General features: G+C 39.2%; 1 protein-coding gene across 1 annotated transcript in view; it reads left to right on the plus strand.

Annotated features, from left to right (window-relative positions):
• Window positions 1-23,461, plus strand: part of LOC140242934 (uncharacterized) — a 153,942-nt gene extending 130,481 nt beyond the window's left edge. Inside the window, exons 27-30 of the mRNA XM_072322682.1 lie at window positions 9,874-10,024; window positions 10,578-11,624; window positions 18,970-19,131; window positions 22,088-23,461. Of these exons, the coding sequence (XP_072178783.1) occupies window positions 9,874-10,024; window positions 10,578-11,624; window positions 18,970-19,131; window positions 22,088-22,113 (1,386 nt within the window). The 3' untranslated portion in view covers window positions 22,114-23,461. The remainder of the gene's footprint in view (window positions 1-9,873; window positions 10,025-10,577; window positions 11,625-18,969; window positions 19,132-22,087) is intronic.
• The last annotated feature ends 565 nt before the right edge of the window (window positions 23,462-24,026 follow it).

The raw sequence follows: 24,026 nt of genomic DNA on the forward strand, positions 1-24,026 counted from the left end.
AATTAATGTTGTCAGCGACTACGTCCTCATAAAAAAATGCACGATTGTTAGAGACTTCTTTTTCTAAGGAATCAGATTCAGGCGTAGTTGGTCTGAATAAATCAAAGAAATCATCGTCTAACATAGAGTGAAAAGGTACATCTATTCCGTCATCCATTCTGGATTGAGACATTACTGACTAGGTGTATTATCCGCGCCATTGATGCGAAAAGGCAATCGTGATTAACGTTGGCACAACATAGAAATTGGCACGACCGAAACCAAACGTGATACTGTGGAATAAAAGCAAGTGGAAGGTAGAATAGTAGGCAGCAAACATGCGTGACTGTGAAAGGTACGTGCTCTTTGTATTCATGCGAGCTGTATAACAAGGCTAGTTGGCTGTTAACGAGAAATGAAGTGCTGATAGTGTCAGAGAGAATAAAAAGATATAAGAAACAATGAATAGATAACATGTAGAACGTGGCTAATGTCTCAGTAGGCTCTCCCCCCGATAGAATGCACAATAATAACAGGAGTGAAACGAGTTGGCCAGTGAATATCTTCATTCTGTCACCAAACGATGAGTATATCCAGCATCTAGCAATGGTGATGGTGAGCTCCCTCTCGGGGTCTTTATTTATTGAAAAGGAAATACGTTGCAATTTACCAAATGCAATAAGATATATAAAAAAGTACTGAACAGCGTATGTACTAAGCACATTGGGGGGGGGGGGGAGGAGGAGAAGGAAATAAGGAAAGGGGATAGAAGATATGAAGGTGAGTAAAGTAAGCTGACCGAGATCTATGTACAAAGTTTTCCTAATGATGAATCAATTGAACAATAATTTTACCAGATGTACCAATTGTGCATGCATGCATGTAGAAAACACCAAAACTTATAACGTTTCCATGCATTTGCATATGCATTCATTAATATTCTTGTATACAATAATAACTGTTGTACGAAAAACCGTAGTCAGACCATTCTGTAAGCAAAAATACACGTATGCATTAGTATGACAGCAAGGTCTGATCATTCAGACAGCAAAAGTTTCAGTGTATTCAATATACACAAATGAACAACGTCTATGATTAAGCGTTAACCCTTATCTAGCATACAGCTGTACCACTGAAAAGAGAGGAAAAAAAAAAGAATATGTAGTGGTTTTAATCACATGTGTGCGCAGTTCACTGAAGAACTGTACCTATTCAAAGTTACGTAATTTTCTGAATACAAATAGCAAAGAGAGAGAAAAAAAACAAATTGGTTGCGCGATCCAATAAACATCAGAATTCAGAGGTTCATCCAACAGATATTGCGAATCGTAAGTTACGTGAGACAGCATGTTATACTATCAAATTCACCAATAAACGCCCAACTGAGGCCATTTAGGACGGACAGCAAAATTTCAGATACCCGTGACCAACGTTTATCTCAGGTCACTGTCAAAAAAAAAGAAAAAACACAACAAACATAATTATGTGATTACGCATACCATGAATAAAGTTCAGTTATTTAAATGTAACATATAATTGGTGACAACCAGGTCGTCATAATGAAGAAAGCACACACTCGGATATTCATTGAAATATTTCATTTGAATACATAAGCAGATATTATGAATATACAAAGAATATATATATATTTTTCATTTCATACCATACAGTCACTTTCGAGGCGAGGCCAGGTCCTTGAAACAAATAGAGAAATTAGTGAATTGAAAGTACAAATCAGCGGATAATTTTTGTGTTCTTTGTGAAACATATGTATTGAATGATTGCTCTGAGCATCCTAATCTAGGTTCGAAGAAAAAAAAAAAGAAAAGTAAAGATGAGAAAGGTCATGACTTGTTTACGCCATTTTCCAAAAAACAGCACTGGTCATGCGTTACGTGAATTTCGGCGAAGAAGAAAGAAAATAAAACCCACAAAAAAAGACCAAAACAAAGTCCTTCGAACATGACAGACCTAACCTGTTTCTCGTGCAGATGTTACGAAAATATTTGTTACATAAAACAGAATACAGTGCCCTTAAATTTATCGACAACAATGGAATTCTTCAGACGCCGCGTTCATTAAGTACAGGGGTATATACGCAAAAATGTTTTACATCAGGTGTCTGACTAAAAATGCAGACGATATTTTCAATTTACACAATAATAAGGCGAGCAAAATGTGACATGGACAAAATTCATGACAATCAGACTGTTCAATTTCAAAACAAAACAAAAAAAAAATCCAAAAAAAAAAAAGCATGATATTAAAGACGGTTCTTCCAGCTCTGGATGAAGAAAAAGAAAACGTAACCGTATCAGAGGTCAAATATCAGTTCGAAACATGAAAGCTTTACCCAGGAGTAACAGAAGTTTACTAAGTTTAGACGTCTTTTATTACAAAGGATAATAAAATGAATATGAGCTAGGCATAGGAAAGGGGAGTATGCTTCACTAATTATATGACCGGCACTGGCGCCACCATGTGATTTCAGCATACGTAAACCAAACAGTCACATCTCGACTGCTGTAGCTGTCGAGAGGCAGAACATGGATATAATGAAGTAAAAAAAAAAAAAAAAAAAAAATAGTATGCGAAAGTATATCACTAGTCACTATGAGGTGACAACACGTTACGTCGATTAAGTCATCGTATAGTGCATCAACTTGATAATGCTGGTATTGTAATGTGCCAGTACTGCGATAACAAAAACCCAGATATTTGAAGATGCACACAAAAGTTTGAAAAAATACAATAAACACCGACTCTTCAGATACACAGAGGTCAGCAGCCAGTGTTGCGTGGGACCTCGAGCTTCTTTTGGCTTATACATGTCAGTGTCACAAAAGGAGAGCAAGACAAATCAGGTAGGCATGCGTCAACAGTTCAAGAACAAAAACAAAGATAATAAAGAGGGTAAGCCTACTGCTTTTTCATTTGCGTGATGCAGAGATAATTACAACCAAATCCATAGGTTAAGATGGGGAATAGAATATTTTGCTACATGCTGCTGAAGATGAATCACAACCATATTTAGTTAAAATTAAATTGCTGCTGGAGATGAATCACAACCATATTTAGTTAAAATTAAATTCAGATATTCTTCAATTATTGACACACAACTATCTCAACTTCCTCAAATTTTCTGACATTCAGATAATATTCTCAAAGTACAAAATAATGCTGTCACTTTCTTAAACGCTGACTGTAAAACTGATAGAAAACTATTCAACTCACCACCATTGTGGGCTCACAACTCCTCCCGAAATTAACAGTACTGGAACTCGAGAGCCATAGCCTGTTGGCTCCTCAGAACACAACTTGACTCTCTGCTGCCAAAATGAAGAGTGACTCTCTCCTACACTGTGGCAATACAACCTGTAGCTTCGGGCGGGTCTTGGCATTCCAAGTATCCCTGACATTCACCCTTGCCTGGAGGCGATTATAAAACACTGCCTATCTCCCTCTCTGGGTGGATTCTATACATTTCCACTAAGCTACTTATTTTTCTTTACAAACACAATTACACCAAAAAAGCATTTTATCTTGGCAACATCTTCCCGTCAAGGATATACGTAAACACATGAGAGAACTTTCTTTTGCAGATTTCAGATACTACATTGTTTTTTATGTTTATTTTCCAAATTTCAGAATATTATTGTTGGGGAAAAAACTACCTCTGACAATCAGGAAAAATGGAAATTATACGACTGGGCCAGCAAGTCGTCAGGCGATTTTGCACTTTGGGACGAGTTTAAAGGGGCCCTGAAATCCAAATGCATGTTGATTTGTGGTGATTTATGATACCCTCATCATCACTTTTGCGGTGAAACGAATATCTAGAAACATTCCATATATTTTTTCCGATATTTTTCTTCTATTTTTTCCGATATTTTTCTTCTATTTTTCTTCAGATTACTTGGAAATGCCCACAATCATTGCTCAGTACCTGAACTGTGTAACAAAAGACATTGTAATGCAACTTCCCCTCGACTCAGCATAACTTGCATGTTCCCTCGCCATGTCTTTTGTTAGTCACGTCAGTAGGCGTTTTCACATCAGCCCGATAAAAATCAAATCTCGAGATACTTTTTTACTTCCCAAATCAGAAAATAGCGCGCTGTTTCGAAACATCGGGCTGATGTGAAAACGCCTACTATAACAGGCGTTTTCACATCAGCCCGATGTTTCGAAATAGCGCGATATATTCTGGCTTGGGAAATTTTCCCGATAGCGAAAAAGCGCGCTATTTGATAATGTGAACACAAATTAACGCGCGAATTGTATCGCTCTAATCGAAAAAAAAAAATTTCTCGAGTCCAACTCGGGAAATTTCTGAAATAGCGGGATAGTAGCGTGCTATTTAGGCGTTTTCACATCAGCCCGATGTTTCGAAATAGCGAGCTATTTTCTGACGTGGAAAATTACAAAATATCTCGAGCTTGGATTTCTATCGGGCTGATGTGAAAACGCCTTTTGATAATAGGCGTTTTCATATCAGCCCGATGTTTCAAAATAGCGCGCTATTTTGCTGACTATTTTCTGCGAAAAATATCTCGAGCTTGGATTTTTATCGGGCTGATGTGAAAACGCCTAATGTGAAAACGACATGGGCCTAAATCCGGGGGGGGGGGGATATATCCCCCCATCCCCCCCCCCCTGAAATGGAGGAGGGGGGATGGCCTGTACAATCATCCCCCCCTGAATTTTTAGGGAAAAAATGGAGGAAGCAGAAATGTGATATGTATCAATTTTGGCATATTGCATGACGTTTGTACGCCGGCCTTCAGACAGGTAACAGAGCTGAACAATTATATGCTATCTTGTAGGAAAATGTATACACAATTTTCTCAGGCGCTCGCTCGCTTCGGTCGCTCGCGAAGAAAGTAACATCGACATACACTGCGAGGTATGGCTCAGACGTTGACAACGTCAAATAGTATAGGCCTACATATTGTAAACATCATATGACGCGAGTAACTGGGGACCATCTGCAAAATATGTACGAAAACAAACAAACAAACAATAACAAAAATATATCGCCATAATTGAACCCCCTCCATTTCCTGAATCATTATTGAGAAACGACAGTGACTGATGACTCAGTCAGGATACATCTATGGGCATACCCAGGGAAGATCAGGTGCGTCGAATCTATTGGGGGGGGGGGGGGGGGTGAGGGCAAAGGGGCATTTGCCCCGCCCCTATACGGATGTGCTTAGGCAGAATAATCATTTATCCCCCAAGCAATTCCCGAGATGAGGACAAATCTCGAACTTTCTTAATGGAAAATATTGTCCAAATATCGCCAGAATATGCACCAGATCGTTGTATTGCAATCATAAACAGGCAAATGCTCTGCTATACAGGATCCCTTTCGATAAACTTTGTACACTTTTGATATTGACGTATATTTCCCTAATTTATCAAAGAGTGTGGAGCAGATCTTTCACAAAAGCACCCTCATATTATGAAGAGGCGTCGATGGGGGGGGGGCGGGGGTGGTTCCCCCATAAAAGTGGGACAAACAAAAGCGAAAAATATAGCTACAAACGGCAGTTTTTGGAGTGTAAAATGTCAAAATTTTAAAGCTCGCTCGCTCCGCTCGCTCGCATTTAACCGCTATGCCATTCTCCTGATGTTGCTGCCAGTGACTGACAGCTGTTGCGCCCGGTGCGCCCCCCTTAATTGGCAAAGCGAAAAATATAGCTACAAACGGCAGTTTTGGGACTGTAAAATGTCAAAATTTTGAAGCTCTCTAGCTTCGCTCGCTCGCATTACTAATCATTATTCCATTCTCCTTGTGTTGCTGCCAGTAATTGCCAGCAGTTTTCGCCCGGTGCGCCCCCCCCCCCCCCTTAATTTCCAAAGCGAAAAATATAACTACAAGCGGCTGTTTTGGGACTGCAAAATGTCAAAATTTTGAAGGTTGATCGCTTCGCTCGCTCGCATTTAACCATTATGCCATTCTCCTGGTGCTGCTGCCAGTAATTGCCAGTAGTTTTCGCCCGGTGCGCCCCCTTATTTCCAAAGCAAAAAAATACAGCCACAAAGAACAGTTTTTAAGACTGTAAAATATCAAAATTTTCAAGCTCACTCGCTTCTCTCGCTCGCATTTAATCGTTATGCCATTTTCCTGATGTTGCTGCCAGTAATTGCCAAGAGTTGCGCCCGGTGTGTGCCCCCCCCCCCTTAATTTCCAAAGCGAAAAACACTATACAGCCACAAACGGCAGTCTTTGGACTGTAAAATGTCAAAAATTTTCAAGCTCGCTCGCTCCGCTCGCTCGCATTTAACCGCTATTAGTCCATGGGCCAAGACTCGAAAAATGGGTTGTTGGTACCATCTGAAGTGGCACAACCTTTTTGGTGTCAGTTTGTTTGTCGGGCATAGATATGCTTATCAAGCTATGATAGCATTTCCAAATGAGTAGCTTAGTCATAATAAATGAATTTTTAACCAATTTGGTCTCGTTTTTATATCCCTATACTTCTGAATCGAAACTAAACCGCTATACAAAGAAGAGCGCTGCCTTCTGTATGTCCACAGGTGTTCTGTTGTAAACGCGGTGCGCTTAGTCTTTATTCAAGGCAGCGAAGGGAATATCCAAAGGGTTATGATGTCCACAGCTTTCACGCGGTGCGCTTAGTCTTTATCTAGACCAATGTACCGTTATAATATCTAAAGTTTCTCATAAAAGGGATTATCTATACTGTTTTTATACTACCCTATCAACAAATACATCAGTTTTAAACAAAAATCACTCTGTTCATTTACAATATCATTCATTATAATGTATCGTAGTGTACCGGTACATTGTTTTTGCATTATCTTATATTGTTGGAGGGAAATAAAGCGACATTGGCGTGGTATCAGCGTTTTCACCATAGCGTTTTCGCCGGAAAATGATAAATAATTGAAAGATACGGTTAAATTCACGAGGAATTGCTTTTGTTGTTGTTGTTGTTTTTAGATAAAAGGATATACACTGTATCATACGCTTTGGATATTTCCTTCACCGTCTAGAATAAAGACTAAGCGCTGCGGACATCATAACCTTTAGATATTCCCTTCACTGCCTTGAATAAAGACTAAGCGCACCGCGTTTACAATAGAACACCTGTGAACATACCATAGAGCTGCATTTTACAGCTCTATGGAACATACAGAAGACAGTGCTCTTCTTTGTATAGCGGTTAGTTTCGATTCAGAAGTATAGGGATATAACAACGAGACCAAATTGGTTAAAAATTCATTTACTATGACTAAGCTACTCATTTGGAAATGCTATCATAGCTTGATAAGCATATCTATGCCCGACAAACAAAATGACACCAAAAAGGTTTTGCCACCTCAGATGGTACCAATATCTGGCCTGGCCCATGGACTATATGTCATTCTGCTGATGTTCCTGCCAGTGATTGACAGCAGTTGCGCCCGGTGCGGCCCCCCTTAATTTCCAAAGCAAAAAATATAGCTACAAACGGCAGTTTTTAGACTGTAAAATGTCAAAAATTTCAAGCTCGCTCGCATTTAATTGCCGAGTATATGCCATTCTCCTGATGTTGCTGCCAGTGATTGACAGCAGTTGCGCCCGGTGCGGCCCTCCTTGGTTTCCAAAGCGAAAAATATAGCTACAAACGACAGTTTTGGGACTGTAAAATGTCTAAGTGATATTACTGCAAAAAGATTTCATCGTGGGAGGGAGAAACCTCCCTACCATACCCTCCCCCCCCCCCCCCTCGCTTGCTTCGCTCCCTCCGTGGCACATAACCGCTCCTCCTAAGATCAAATCCTGTCTAAGCCGGTGATAGGCCCCATTATTTAGTAGGCCTTCACAGTGATGTCGCACAGGCGGAGCAAGAGCTGAAATACCACGATTTAGTCATTCAATAATATATTGTGAATATTTCATTTTCTTATTTTTTTTTTTAAAGAAAAGAAAACAAAATTTCACCAAAAGTGTGCACCAGATCGCTGAATTTCAGGTCTGAAAATGTAAAATCTTCTTCGTGTGGGAGAGGGATACACACCCTCCCCCCGTTCGGTCGTTCCGCTCCCTCTCACGGATATTTCAAAAACAAAAAGAAAAATGTTTTCATACTTTTAAGGTCTCATTTTCCGCCGAAAGTCATCTGACAAGCAAAAACAAAAAGCAACAAGAACAAAACGTCTTCATATTTTTGCTGCCACTTTCCTCCCACTATAACTTATTCCATGCAAAAGAGTGGGACATCCGATCCCTGTAAAGTGTGTGTGTGTGTGGGGGGGGGGGGTCACCAAGCTTCCCTCCCCCCCCCCCCCCAAGGCTGCGCCGGTCCGGTTATGGGCTTGTAATCGTGGTGATGGTGACCATCCCCCCCCCCCCCCCACTCCTCAGTACGGATTTACGCCGTTGGAAAACGACTCGAGAAATTAGCGCGATGCATCCCATTATGCCTAGCGTGTGTGACCCGATCGATCGCGGCATACTGCACACAAATCACGAGGAATTTTTGAGAGGGCACACACATTACTTATGCTGTTTGCAAATACTCAGCTGTCTAATATCTCGACAAAAATTCGGGCTTATGTGAATAAGAAATGAAATAGCGCGCTAACTCTCAATCGCGAAAAATTTCTCGAGCTTGGATTTTTATCGGGCTGATGAAAACGCCTACTCATGTAAGTCTTATGCAGAGTCGAGATGAAGGTGCATTCCAATGTCGTTTGTTAAACATTTCAGTACTTTTGCAATGATTGACAGATGAGGTCATCTCAAGAATATTGGTTTTGAAGGATTTTTTTGTGGGCGTTCCCAAGTAAACTGAAGAAAAATAGAAGAAAAAGTCGTTAAAATATATCGAATGTTCCTAGATATTCGTTTCACCGCAAAAGTGATGTTGAGGGCATCATAAATCAATCCAAATCAACATGCATTTGGATTTCAAGGTCCCTTTAAAATTCTATTGCGGAAAGTTGACAGGCAGATCAGAAAATCTTATCGTTATTATGTTAGGGATATAGGGTCAAGTCTTCAAAATTGGAACTCTAAACTTTCTTGGAATTATGTTAAAGCCTTACACAGAGAAGCCGCGTGTGTCTGCTCACTGCCATCTATGGGAAAGATTGTATCAGGCGCCAAGGAAAAGGCAGAGGTGCTTAATCAGCAGTTTTGTTCGATATTTACAAATGAAGACATTTCTGCCATCCCAGACCTGGGCGAAAGTAGGCCTACGGTTCCTGACATGCCTGACCTTAGAAAGTTCAAAGGAGATCTGCTAGGTTTGTTACCAACGACTGCAGGAAAACCAGCAGTGTCACAGACATTCTCCAAGATCTAAAGCGGGACTCTCTTCAAAGACGACGCACGATTGCCAGGCTCTCACTGATTTATAAAGAAACTCATGGCTTAATCCCGTCAAGCATAAATCATCTTAAAAGGGATGCCAGAAGTGGACCAGCAACCAGGTCAAATCAACCCTTGAATTACAGCACTATTCAGATCAACAAGGATTTTAATCATCACTCACTTTACCAAAGGACAATCGCAATTTGGAACACACTGACAGCTGAAACAATATCTGCAACCAATATCGATACTTTTAAATCTTGTTTGTCCAAAATGAGATTTTAAGGTCCTGCAACTGTATTCATGACTGCACGTCTATAGCCCAGCAGCGGCGGTTGGTGCAGTACTTACAAGACAAGACAAGATTGTCATATATTTTTTCTGTTAATATTCGTCTATCCTTGAGCAGGAGTAAACATATTTTACTTACAATGTCCTTTGTACAATGATAGCATTGTAACTTAGCTAATGCCTATCTCTTAGTAGCCTCTCAGCCTCGCAGTAGGGTCTCCTCGCCTTTCTAAAAAGTGCAGATGATGTACAATTAATCTCCTGCCTGAACACAGGTACCGGGCGGAGGTCTGATTCTACTGAATCTTGAGCCCAAGGACGAAGGGAAGTATACCTGTGTTCTGACAGACGTCGGAGGAACTGTGAAGGCTCGAGCGCACGCTTGGCTTTTTCTGGCAGCTCCACCAATCCTTGACATTCCTAATCGTAAGACATCACTAAGCAACTAAGCAACAAAGAGTTAATTTACGATAATTTCAGGTTTGTAAAATATAGATTAAAGTTTTCTGTCAGGACGAAAATATTAAAAGCGATGTGTAAGTTATCTTGAGTTCAAGACCCTGGTGGACATTTGTAATTTCTTGCTGTTCTATAATTGCTTGTAACATAAAAAGCTCACACTACATCAGAAGTCGTATGTACCAAATAAATATAGTTATCAATCGCACAGTAGGCTAGACATACCAAGAAAATGCAGTCGGCATTTCACCACTAAAAAAAATCTCTTCGCTTTCACACGCAAACAAACACACACACACACACACACATACACACACTTACACAAAGTGTAAAGTAGTCATGGTCATTAATTAAGGCGAAGGCCCTTGAAAACAGAAAAGATACACTTTAGAGCAGTATAAATCAGGATATAGCTAGTGTTTATATTGGAGGTATCAATTTTGACGAAAGACAGACGTTTGCTTTTTTATTGTACCGAATTATGAGTACATGTATCTACTTTCTTTTATTTGTTCCACAGTCTGCGGAACGATTACAGTGCAGAATAACCCGGCAACCGTGACCACCCGGCAAACCGTGACGGAAGGAGATCCCGAGTCGAGCCTATCAAGTAACGCATATGAATGGAGTATAGGAAGCATACAAAGTGATTGGGAAAACGTTAATGGGAACATGAATCCGAAAATCATCGGAGGAGGTCCTGTGGAGGAAGGGACGGCTCCCTACATGGTTCGCTTGTACAGTACCACTGACAGAAAGACATTCTGTGGCGGCACACTTCTCGATCAGCAGTGGGTGTTGACAGCCGCACACTGTACTGTCCGGTACAGGGAAGACCAAATTGTACTCTACTTTGGTGATCATGATACCCACTCTCGTAGCAGTCACGAGTTCACAAGAGATATAGCACAAATAATCAAACATCCTCGCTACAAGAAGAAGAGTTTGACCAACGACATCGCTCTTATCCGTCTACGGCAACCCCTGAGGGATTTTACAGATTACGTGAGGCCCATTTGTCTGTTACCTTCAGGCTTTTCACGTCGCCTTCTGTCTCGAGCCTCTGTCGGTCGTGTCACGGGCTGGGGAAGTCAAGTTGCTGGAGGGGCACCCTCTACCGAACTCAGAGAAGTAAATGTTCCAGTGGTATCACGAGCACAGTGCCAAGTGCGTGGTAAAAAACGCATGTTCTGTGCAGGTACAAGTGATGAAGATTCATGTGAAGGCGATAGTGGCGGTCCTTTTGCAGTCAAGTATAGAGGGCTCTGGTATCAACTGGGAATTGTTACTGGAGGTACTTCAGAGCAGTGCGCGGTGCAAGGCGAGTACGGCTACTACACCAGCATTGCTCCTTACCGAGACTGGCTACAGTCGTACAATGTGACCCTCGCTGCCCCTCAATTCCTTCAAGACCTCTATGCGGGAAGTACCAGCAACACTAATGTGGAACTTACCTTCATCAGAACATCTGGGAATGTGACGATAGCTGAGGGTAGTCCGCTGGATCTCGAGTGCGTCCCAAACCGAGATGATGCTTCTGTGGAGTGGTACGTCGGTGACGTGAGAGGTGAGAGCCACTGCAGTAAATATAACCACTATAAAAACATAGCGAATCATGATATCCCGCTTGGATGTACAGTAAATTAATGTAAGAATGTAAAACATATAGTGGTCAATCATCGTACGTTTGGTTTTTTATGTATTAAACGCTAAAGAAATATGACGGAAGCTACTTAAAAGCGAGCTTGTTAAAAGGACACAGTCCTCACGAAATTTAAAAAAATATATTGTTGTTGGTACCTCCAATGAACTACTTTCACCGAAAACAAACTTTCAAATCACCAAATAAGCTCATAAATTTTGGTTGAAAAAGTGTGAATCTGCATGGTGAATATGCTAATGAGCAAATCCTGGCGGAGAGTCAGACGTCACCGATGCACAACTCTTCCCAGCCGTGTTCTGCTCGTACGCTCCCTAGTTACCCAGATGCATTAAGACGTCGGTGGCTACTACGTGTAGTAGTACATGTATTTGACATTATTTCTACGTTGTGTGTGTGTGTGTGTGTGTGTGTGTGTGTGAGTGTATTGTGTATTATAATCGCACAGTACACGTGTGGACGGTACAACTAGATCTACGGTAGATACAGTCAGTACCCCGTACGCGGTTTGCCCTTCACACTTTTCCAGTCTATCACAAGCGCAGCTGCAGCCCTGTCGCCGCTCATGTATACGTTCTAGTACAGATTGTAGGTAGATACGGCTACACAGCTAGCTACAGGCCTGCTAGTACACTATAGGGGCGACCGCAGTCAGCGTCGTCTAGTCAGGCTATCTTACATCAGTAGTTTTGCTCGAATCGTGCAGAAAATTTCCCAGGAAAATCCTTTTTTCCGTCCCAGACCCACAAAAGTATCGTGAAAGGTGAGCTGTATAGCTGAGAAATCTCGGTACAACGATGCCGAACATAAGAAACTTAGGGCCTACAAAATCTCGATATCGTGTTGTGACCTACCTGTACCTGTGCGTGGACCATTTGAGAAGCGATGTTTTTACGTGGACCGGCAGGCTGTAGCCCTCCGGTTATAAACCGAGAAAACTCCTGAAGCCAGATGCAATCCCGACCATTTGCTCACATGAGTTATAAAACAGAAACAACTCGAGCATCGACTTCGAAGAGAACCGAGGGAAAAAGCGTAGAGAGGTAAGGAAAGAAGTTTAGTGGCTAGCTATGTTTCATTTACCGTGGGGCTGCAACCGGGGTTGGACTGCAGTGCAGTGCCACTAAGCTAGCTGCTGCCAGTGCCGACTGGACATGCACGGCAAAGTGGAGCGAAATCATATCCCTACGACCCCCTGTGTTTACCCTTCCCGGCTCACGTCGAGGAAAGGCGATATCTGACTACTTACAAAAATATTGAGATACAAACAATATTTTCTTTGAAGAATTCGACTCTCTCATGCACAGGTTATCTTCGGCAAAATCAGCTAGACGGAGTACTAGCACAGTGTACATTAGTATGGTAAGAATTCGCGCGCGAGAGTTGTTTCTACGCTAAGAAGTATGCAACACGGACGGAAGCTAGAAAACTACCGTGCCTATTTGATGTCAAGTTCATGGTATATTTGGTTTAAAAATACGTATAAATTTATGTTAACAATATAAATTTTTCATGAATTATATATATCTAAGCTTGACATATTTTGTTTGAAATAATAAAACCACAAACTTTCACATTATATGATAAAATTGCAACTAATCATTTTAACACTTAAATTGGTTTTTAGAGGCACGGCTGTCAACTTGGTGAGTAGGGCATGCACTACGTAGCATCTTTTTGCCAGCTCTTACACGATCGCTTGCAGGAATTATTTTTCGAAAATCGCGTACGGAGACAGTTTTTCATTTACACGCGTACAAACTGGTGAAAGGTTATGTTTTTTACTCTTCTTAATTATCATTACTTTGAAAATCTCAGGACTGCTTCCCTTTAAGCGTAGGTCCCAAATTCTGAACAGAGTGTAAAGATGAGGAGCACGGATGCGACTAGGACCAAAATAAAGAGAAACAAAAATGAAAGGCAAAAATACCTGGGGCACTAACAGAATCTTCTCAATACATTAACAGTGATATACAGACAACCACATTCTGCAGATGTAAGAACAGTTGATTTAACAATGTTGACAATAGTGTAATGATATGATTTGAAAAATTGTGAAAAGAGAACAACTCGACATGCGAGTCCTCAGAGGAGATACGGAAAACCTAAAGAGTGAACATACAAGTACTAACATTCAAAGAAGATTTGGAATTAGAATTAGAATTACCAGCCAGTATAGCACTGAGGGGAATACAACAAGCCAGCTGTTCGCGCGTTCGGAAGTCTTAGGGTACAAAAAGGGGTACTGGTGTGAAGGAATTTAAGAGCGCAAACAGAGAGGCATAACTGATTTGAATGACAACAACCAACACCGCAGGAAAAGGAACATAAACAAGAAAGAAGGAAATTTCAATGGACTTACGCAATGTAATTATTCAATAAATTATGTCTTAATTTGTATTTGAAGGTCGACAAAATCAAACAACCTGCGAGTTCTATGGGGAGATCGTTCCAGTACTTCGGCCTGTATACATAATTGTTTTTTTCGCAAAAATGGTTCGGGTACATGGTAGGTGATAATCGTCACGTTGGCGGGTGGGATAGTTATGAATAGAGTAATTTCTTTTAAACATATGTAAAAATATATCAGGAAGATCATTTTTGGATAATTTATACATGAATATCCCTAAATTGTAATAAAACAAATCTGACAATTTCAAAATTTTGTTCTTATGGAAAAAATTCATCTGTATGAGAAAAATACTTTATTAATTATTCTAATAGCGCGCTTTTATAAGAGAAAGAGCGAGTCAAGCAAAGACTGGGACGTGTTACCCCAATGCCAGTTTTCCGTAGTTGAGGTAAGGGGAAATCATATTCGAGTATATAATTTGTAATATATTGGTGGCGAAGTAATCGTTCAGTTTATTTAGAATTCCTGCATTCCTAGATAAAACTTCGGTTAAAAAGTTGATGTGATACTTCCAAGATAAATCGCTATCAATATACAGTCCTAGAAACTTAATACTCTCAAACTTCGTTAAATTAGTGCCATTACTTTGGACATGACCAGGAATAAATTGCAAAGAGTTACTGAACAGCATATAATATGTTTTATCAGTGTTTAGTGATAACCTGTTGGCATGAATCCAGGACTGAACAAGTTTCAATTCGTTGTTTAACATATGAATAAGCGTATTAGAATTACGATGTGAAAGAAATAAATTTGTGTCATCTGCAAAGCATATAAAAGAAAGAATCTCTGGTGAATTCTGGAGGTCATTTATGTACAAGATGAATAGTAGCGGGCCGAGTAGGGAACCCTGGGGGACACCATCTGTAATTGATTTCATTGAGGACTCATGACCATTAAGATAAACATACTGCTTTCTATCAGTAAGATAATCTCTAAACCATTCTAAAGCCGTCCCGCGAATGCCGTAATGGCTTAACTTATAAAGGAGAATATCATGGTCTATCGTGTCAAAAGCCTTCGAGAAATCAATAAAAACACCGATGGTGTGTGAAGCATCGTCAAGAGCATGTGCCACTTTATCAGTAAAAGCCAATAAAGCGTGGGTAGTGCTGTGTTGCTTTCTGAAACCGAACTGAAAATTCGAAAGAATATTACAATTAACAAGAAATCTAAGAGTTCTTTTATGAACAAGCTTTTCCAAAATTTGAAGTTAAAAGAGATATCGGGCGATAAGTATTAACAAGTTCTTTCAAGTCTTTAGGACCCTTTTTGTATATAGGAATAACTCTAGCAACTTTCATTTTATCAGGAAATTTTCAGCTTGATAAAGATTGATTAAAAATATAAACGAGAGAAGAAACTATTTCATTTATCACATTTTTTAAAAGAAAAGTTGAAATACCATCATCACCTGTACTCTTCTTATTATTCATTTCACAAACTACTTCTTTAATTTCGTCATCAGCAATAGGAACGAAAAAGAAAGTCAGTGCGTTCCTATCCCCTAAGAACGAATGAAAAGGTGTCCGTGAATGCGGTATTTTGCTGGCAAGATCTGGCCCGAGATTTAACCATGACATAAAAAAATATGACATGTTATACCAAGTCATTGACATTGACATGTCAAGATAATGGCAATTTTCAGCTATAGTTTCATCAAGGAAAGTCTATTGAGAACAAGAAAAGAAAAATTAATTGGAATGTCATCTGGATAAAGGGACCAATGAATTGTTAATCCTCGTGGTCAAAGGTCAAGATACGTAAATGATTACGGTAATGTAAATAAAGGGGCATTGGGTGATTTCAAGTTCGGTGCTAGTGCTAGTGCTAGTGCTATCTCAGCACTAGCACCGGCGATAAAACCGAACTTGAAATCACGTCGATGTTGGGAGTTGACCTCAAAATTATGACGTATTTCCGGTAGTTAGTGCTGGGCTCGGTGTTGAATGTCGTCTGCTGAACCGAGCTCCGCCGTTTGTGTTAGCGATTTACGTGCTTTTTCGCCATTGACTAACACTAGCCCCTAGGGATTAACATTTTCGTCATTTCAAGTTCGGTGCTGGTGTTAGCGTTGCCGTGCGAGACTCAATATTCACGTCAATAATAGATGCACGTTACGTGCAAAGTCTGTGCTAATGCAGTGGTCGCCCACGTAACGTACACGAACACTCTCGACATGGCTTTATAAATCCGAGCGTGGGAGCAAATTTAAGATAGTTGTATTTAGGGGAGTGGATGAAATTTGTGGCATTTTAATCTGCCTTCCTCACTATGTCTCTAAAACTAACCAATTTTGTCTACATCTTTTAATTATTTACTGTAATCACGCGCGATCACTTTTTTCGTCGCGCAATTCCCGCGGAGCTCGTGGTGCTGTGATTCCAACACCTAGTGCTGGTGATCGATAATTTTGATCGGTATCGCCTCGTTAATCTGACCGTCGGTGTTGGAGCTCGATTTAACGCTATTATTTGGCGGCTAGCACTATATAGCACTAGCACCGAACTTGAAATCACCCATTGTGAGGTCACGGACTGCATGGTGGGTGTATTTTTTTTTTAACATATACTGGTGTAGGTCACAGAACTCTTACACAATAAGAGTTCTGTGGTGTAGGTCCTAAGCGCTTCATAATTACCTCCGCCAAGGGAGGAGGTTATGTTTTCGTTTATACCGTTGGTTTGTTCGTTAGTTCGTTAGTTAGTTTGTCCGTGTTCAAAATAACTCAAAAAGTAGTGAACCGATTGGGATGAAACTTGCAGGAAAGGTTGAGAATGGCACAAATACCAAACAATTAACTTTTGGCAGTGATCCGAGAATTTTGTGAGTATTTATGAAGGATTTTTGACATTTTGGCAGGTAGGGTCAATGAACTTGGGAGTTCAGGCTGCACGTATTTCAGGTTTGCCTGCGCGCACTAAAGTGCATGCTCTAGTTTCTGAAGTTTGAAGTTTATTTGAACAATTTCTAACGACCCCTTTCGGAGTATGAGAAATTTACAATGTCTTTGTCTTAACAGTAGAATACAACCAACATGATGTTAACATATGTACATACATGTATGAACAAATATAATAATCATAAAGTACATTGAAAACACGATGCAAAGGGATGCCTGACACAAAAAGGACATCAAGGTATCCATGTACACCCATATGTGTGTGTATACTTTAGCATACATAAAACATGTATTCATATAATCATGCATGTACACACATACAATAAAATTTCCAGGTCCAGAAGACCTCGCTGTATAAAGCTACCACTGTAGTTCTGTAGTGTACTCAGTACCATGGCGCGCCGTGCAGCTGAGTGTTTATGACATAACAAAGGCTTCTATATTGGGAAATCTGGCAACTTTCAGCACGCAATGCTATTGACCGATTCGGGTGCGTTGAGGGCAGCAGACATTTGGCACTGGGCGCAGCCATGAGCTCAAAGTTCAAAAGTTCAAAGTTCAAGTTCAAATTGCGGTGTCTCAGCCGACCCCCCCCCCCCTGCTCTCCCCCACCCCCAGGGCAACATGTTTATCGCGCACTTGTAACAAAGGTTCGCGCACTAAGCAAGCATTCGCGCACTCAGTACGAGACGCCCATTGGCCAAAGACGCTATCTTTGCCCATTGGCTAAAGCAACCATGCATCAGTTTTTCATTCTGCGCGCGTGAGAGGGGTGGGGAAAGAGGAGGGGGGGGGGTCGGATGATACACCGCAATAATGGCGCTGCCCATGCCAAAAATACACATAGCGCGTCACAGAATCGGTCAATAATATAAGTACGTATGGGTGGAAATCACTGATATCTCTACGGAAGAACAAGATCAGTGGTGAAAATGATTTGCATGCTTGGCGGAGATCTGCGCTCTCAGAGTGTTTTTCCAGTTTTTCACTGTGTTGTGCAGGCTCAAATCAGTGATAGAACATTAATTTCATTAATAAAATAGCAGCAAACTGAATTATTCAACACTGATTTGTCGAATGACAATCATTATACAGTTGATCAGCAACTCTTGGAGAAACTGACTTGAGAGAGTGATCCAAAGGGTATTCGTCTTCTGCTTCTGTATTCTAAGGAAAGATAATTTGTTTCACTCAAGTGGATTTTTTTTTTTCTTTTTTATGATAGCATAGAACATATTTGATTACTGTAGGTTTCTCATTCATTTTCAATCTTTTTTCATCTTTACTTCAATTTCGTCGCAGGATGTCGGGAATAGGCCAATCTTACTTTCAAATTCGTCTTTCGTCGTTCATTTTCAAACATAGTCCATTCAATTTAGTCATTTGGCATACATTTTCGTCATTTACAGTTCAAAAACGTCAGTGTCACTCGCAGCACTCAAAACAGCAGAATCGATTTCGTCTTTTGTCAATCATTTTCGTTAAATTTTCATTCATATTCGTGTCATATCTCTATCCGGTGTGATTTTCCAGTCATTCATGTATTTTTTTTCTGTAATCGTTCATATTTTACATTCAGGAGTTAACATACAGACAAATGTCGCCCCCCCCCACACACACACACATACACAATTGACGATTCTGAATGCTATGTCTTCGAAAATGTTTGACGAAAAACGAATTACAATGACAATTGACGAAATTGAAGTTATGATTAGCGTTCCACGTGCTTCTCGGGACGAAATTGAATAATAAATCTTTGAAATTGAATGACAAAAGTGCGAAAATTAATGGGAAAACCTATAGTATCATAACGGAGCGTCGATAAGATCTTTATCGTCACATCACGGATGTGACGATATGGATGGATTCGAGAACTGACACTGCATCCTACATTCCTTACACTAATATTCTGTCTTCCACACTTACTGTGTGTATAAATTTAGCCCATGAAGTGGAACAAGGAGCGCGAATAGACGCCACGGGGTTGATACTTCGCATCGCCGAGGTCAGGCAGGATTATACGAATACCTACACGTGTGAGGCACGTGTTGGTGAAGATGATGAGGAGCAAGTCATCAGTGCCCGGATGTACTTGAGTAAGTTGCTTTGTGTTAGAGTATAATACTATGATATAATATACGTCTACGGTATAAAAGTTGGCCCTTCACCGGATAAACATTCTACCCCCCCCCCCTTCCCCATACATAAATGTATTTCCTCAACTTCAAAGTCATATAAGAGAGGTTTTTATTTGTTTGTTTGTTTGTTTGTTTTTTTGGGGGGGTCAAATTTTGTCAATGACTGTTAGAACGAGAATGATATTAAAGGGATGGTACAGTTTTGGTGGAGATGAGAATTTGGCTTTTACCTTTTTGCGAGACACCAAGAAAACACTTATATATAGTACAGAACATACCATTTTAAGAGGAATTCAAAGTTTATTTGACGAAAATCGGGTTTGGAATGACTGAAACATCCAAAAACAAAGTAAAACAAAGCGATCGTAATAAGGTGTGGGTCCTACACTTTATTAGAATCGCTGTTTTTTTTTGTTATATCTCAGCCATTTCAAAACCAATTTTCATCAAATAAACGTTGAATTCCTCATAGAACTACATGCTCTTTCACATTTTATAAGAGGTTTCTCATTATCTCACCAAAAAATGTTAGAAACCTGAAGTTAGGTCTGAACCATAACTGTACGATCCCTTTAAAAGTAATATTTCATATGATGGTGATGATGATAGTAACAATAACAGAAGTAGTAAGAGTAGAAGTAATAATGTTATCATTTTTGTCATGATAATAATGATAAGTTGTTTTCATTGATATCATGATGATAATAAGTTGTTATTATTGTTATCATCATCATTATTATTAATATCATCATCATAGCAGTGATATCATAGTATTGTGCTTTAACCAAAGCACATCATATGCTCTATACTCTCATTTGCAGAAAAAGCATAAGAATTAGATAGATTTTGTCATATAGTTCGTATCTTTCTGGACTTCTCCAAGGGCTTCAACGCTATCAATCATGACATACTCTCTGCAAATTATATCATGGAATTTGTTGGAAGGCCTTGGAGTGGTTCAAGAGCAACCTATCTACCCCACATATAGGCCTACTCTCAGATATCACATATAAATTGTGGTGTTCCACAAGGTAGCTTACTAAGCCCACTAATCTTTATGATTTATATTAATGATTTTCACAGATCTTCGAAATCGTTTATCCTGTTTGCAGATGATTCTAATCATTCTATCGCCCACTCTGATCCCCATATTCTCCTACGTACCCTGAACTTAGAATTAATAGAAGTTTCACATTGGATCAAGGCCAATGAACTTTCCCTCAATATTGCTAAATCTATGTAAATGATTTTCAGTAATTCAATAGAAATACTGCCTGCTGGCGATGATCATATTATTTCTCTTGAGCAAGTCAATGGTATAGAATTTCTTGGTATAATTTGTGGATAATGAACTTACATGGAAAGATTATGTTAATGTTCTCTGTAAAACATTTTCACGAAATAAAGGTGTAATAAATAGACTGAAATATTTTTTTTTTACCATTTTCCACATTAACTATGCTTTAGTGCATGCTTATCTTACCGTATTTGCACTATGGATTTTTAATGTAGGGCAACACGCATTAATTTCTTTTGGAAAGAATTTCATTATTGCAAAAAAAAAAAAAAAAAGTCGTTGAGAGTAATCTTTAATTTAAATCCGCGTGCCCATGCTGAAAATTTGTTTTGTGATAACAAATCACTAAAGATAAATGATTTATATTTATTTCGGTTGGGTCATTTTATGTTTAAATACAATATCAAAAATTAACCACAAATTTTCGATCAAATCTTTCGTCGCAATCATGCGGTACTCAAGTAGTGCTCGACGTTCCAGTGAATATCATTTCCCACTACTACGAGCAATTCTGGCTCAAAATACATTCGTTTTCACGGGCCCAAGGTTCTGGAACAGCCTTGACAATACTCTACAAGATGCTCTGACTTTTCCTTTCTTTAAATCAAAACAGAAAAAAAAATGTCTTCCTCAAGAAAAAAAAACCCAAATAGATTTTAAAGATTATTCTTGTGTCAATTTCATTAGAATAAACATATGAATAAATACATCATAAGTGTTTGTCAAAATATTAAGGGTTTGCGTTTTTCTATAAGCTAAATTTGTATAGAACTGAGTTCTAACTCATGCCTTGGTGACCTTTCCAGATAACTGAATTGTAGATACTTATTTTTGTTTCTATTCCTTTTTTTTGTCATGCATAACTTTAGTTTGTTTTGCTGCCTGTTAAGTCCATGCTTTCGTTCTTGTCATAGTCCTGTGTAATTTTCTGTTTGTTTCGCCTGACGTTAGGATATCACAATTTTCATACATGGAGTCGTTGACGGATGCCCTCATCTCCTAGAATAATTCACATATTTTACAAGCTATGCTTTTCCTGTGAATTTATTTTTTCCATATAAAGTTTAAAAATTAGATTGTATTGCTTGTACTTGTTTTTTCATCCAAAAACCAGAATTGATATCATTATATTATTGTACCCATGTTTTGTTAAAACTTATGTGCTTCAAAGTTCCTTAAAAACATTATGTACTCATGTAAGCGTTATGTATATTGCTTTGTATCACTGCATATGGAAATAAAATAATTTGAATTGTATTGAATTGAAAATCATTATAAGGATAACAATAACATCGATAATAAAAGTAATAATGATAAAAATTTATATTAGTTCCTATAGCAACCCATATCATTTTTAACAAAGTTTTTTTTTTTCTCACCTCTTTTCTTTTTCGTTAATGATTGTGAAACCTTAGTTGCTTACTATTGTCTATTCACTTTTATTAGTTATGTTGACAAGTAAATTCCGTAATCATGGTGTATCCCGACCTTGGCTGAATGCCTTTTGCAATTTATTTTAAGTTTGTCTCGATTATGTTCATTATCGTTCCAATAACTATATGATTATATGTGAGTGATTGCAAATGCATTTCTATTTCTTCTCTCCTTTTCTGTCAGCTGTGACCCGGACACCAGGATCCTAGTGCTGCCAAATGTCTTCTTCACATTTCGAGACAACAGTGCTGACGTGGCAAATGCCATCTCACCGCATATGTGTGCCAGAAAATATTGGTCATTAACAGACCAGGGCCCCGTTTTATTAAAAGATAAAATCGATTTTAAATATCCTTACCACACAGTTTGCCATAGACTTACAGTTGATTAATTGATACATTTGAGCAATTTTAACTCTTCATAAAACAGGGCCCTGAGAGTATAAATCTTCACCATTCATTACTAGTAGAATTAGCGTTATTTCTTTGCCATGCATAAAGTAGGGGAAACTTTTTGTTTCTTTGATACACTTCTTGCGTCATTGACTTAATGGTACTCTTCATTTTGATTATCATATCAATTTGTAATTGCCCAGCCAGCCTCCCTCTGCTGTTCGATAGTTTTATTGTTACAATTTGCGTTGTGCCAAAACCTCATGGCGCACTGAAACGATGAATGATGAAATTGTAAAAATTACATGAAGAAATAGAAAAAGTTTGGATATCACGAAACATATTTTTCAATTCAATCTATAGCGACTCTGTCAATGACGAATTTCATGTGAAGGTGGCAATGAATTCTACAGTAACAGCCAAGCACGTGTATCGCTTTTCTTCTGTGCCTTTGAACGGATTTCTTTGCTACAAAGCTACAAAGTATTTAATCAAGAAGATATAATCGGGACTCACTTGGATATTTACCCAGATAAATGCCTCTTTATAAAATAGGTCACATGTTATGCTCGTAGTCAATAACTTTATGCATTTGTAACCTTTAAGTTTGAATATGTGATAACAACAAACGCCAGATGTTATACCCAAAGTCTCAAATTTCGGACACATTTTTGGCATTTGGATTGGATATAGCGTGGACCATGGATATAGTGTAGGTATACGTGACTACCACTTGTTGTATCATGAAATACGTGACGTGAAGCTGGGTGAGTGACATATTCGACAAGATGTGGCTAGGCAAGAGAGCTAGTTTTAATACTCATCACGAAGAGGTGTGGTTCTTATTCGCCCATCATATTAAATTTAACACGTAGACATATCCACCATAAACCATTTAAACACTTAATGCATGTCGCCGGTAATGTACTTTCGGATAAGCCAAAAAAGAAAATTCATGTTATTCTATTTACTACTTCGGTGGAACTTTGGCGTCGATTTGCTATAGAGGCTGTTTCTACAGTGCCGTCAAATCCTTGTAAAATACATGTATAGGATATTTTACTGAAGTGCCTAATTCAATTCTATAACATTTACGAGTTTTTACTTGGTGTTTACTTCAAATAATTTGTTCGCCTTGGTTTCAAGTCTTGTATTTCGACGGTGAATAAAGAGATTACTATAATTTGGAACTGTTTCTCAATATACATTAATGTGTGTGTGTGTGTGTGTGTGTTTGCTGTTGGTAAACCAGAAACTACGTCACTTACATTGATTTGGTTTTTTTTATTTATTTTTTTTTTGGGGGGGAGTGGTTGTTTCTGATGAGTGACCTCCAAGAGCTGTTCCTTTTGATGCATGGTCCATATTAATGGTGACGAAGATAAAGGGGGGGGGGGGGAAAACACGTCTAGATTGATTCCATTAGTGTAACAGGTACACAATACGATAGTTTTTTTAATCAATACTTCTTATACGTTAGTGTGTGTGTGTGTGTGTGTGTGTGTTTGTAAAGGAGAAACAGCTTATACAGACATGCCCTTGTCAAAAGTATTATTACTCCCCTGCAAAATATCATGATTTATATTGAAATACAAATTTGAGACTGTAGGGATTCAGATGAGGGGAAGGGAGGATGTGTTGGGAAACCAACAACATCAGGAGATGGTGTGTAGACCCCCCCCCCCCTTTCTTCACCTCCTTCCCTGCTTCCCTATACACTTTATTTACTC

Source organism: Diadema setosum, chromosome 2 (assembly GCF_964275005.1).
Source record: "Diadema setosum chromosome 2, eeDiaSeto1, whole genome shotgun sequence".
In the NCBI taxonomy this organism is placed as follows: domain Eukaryota; kingdom Metazoa; phylum Echinodermata; class Echinoidea; order Diadematoida; family Diadematidae; genus Diadema; species Diadema setosum.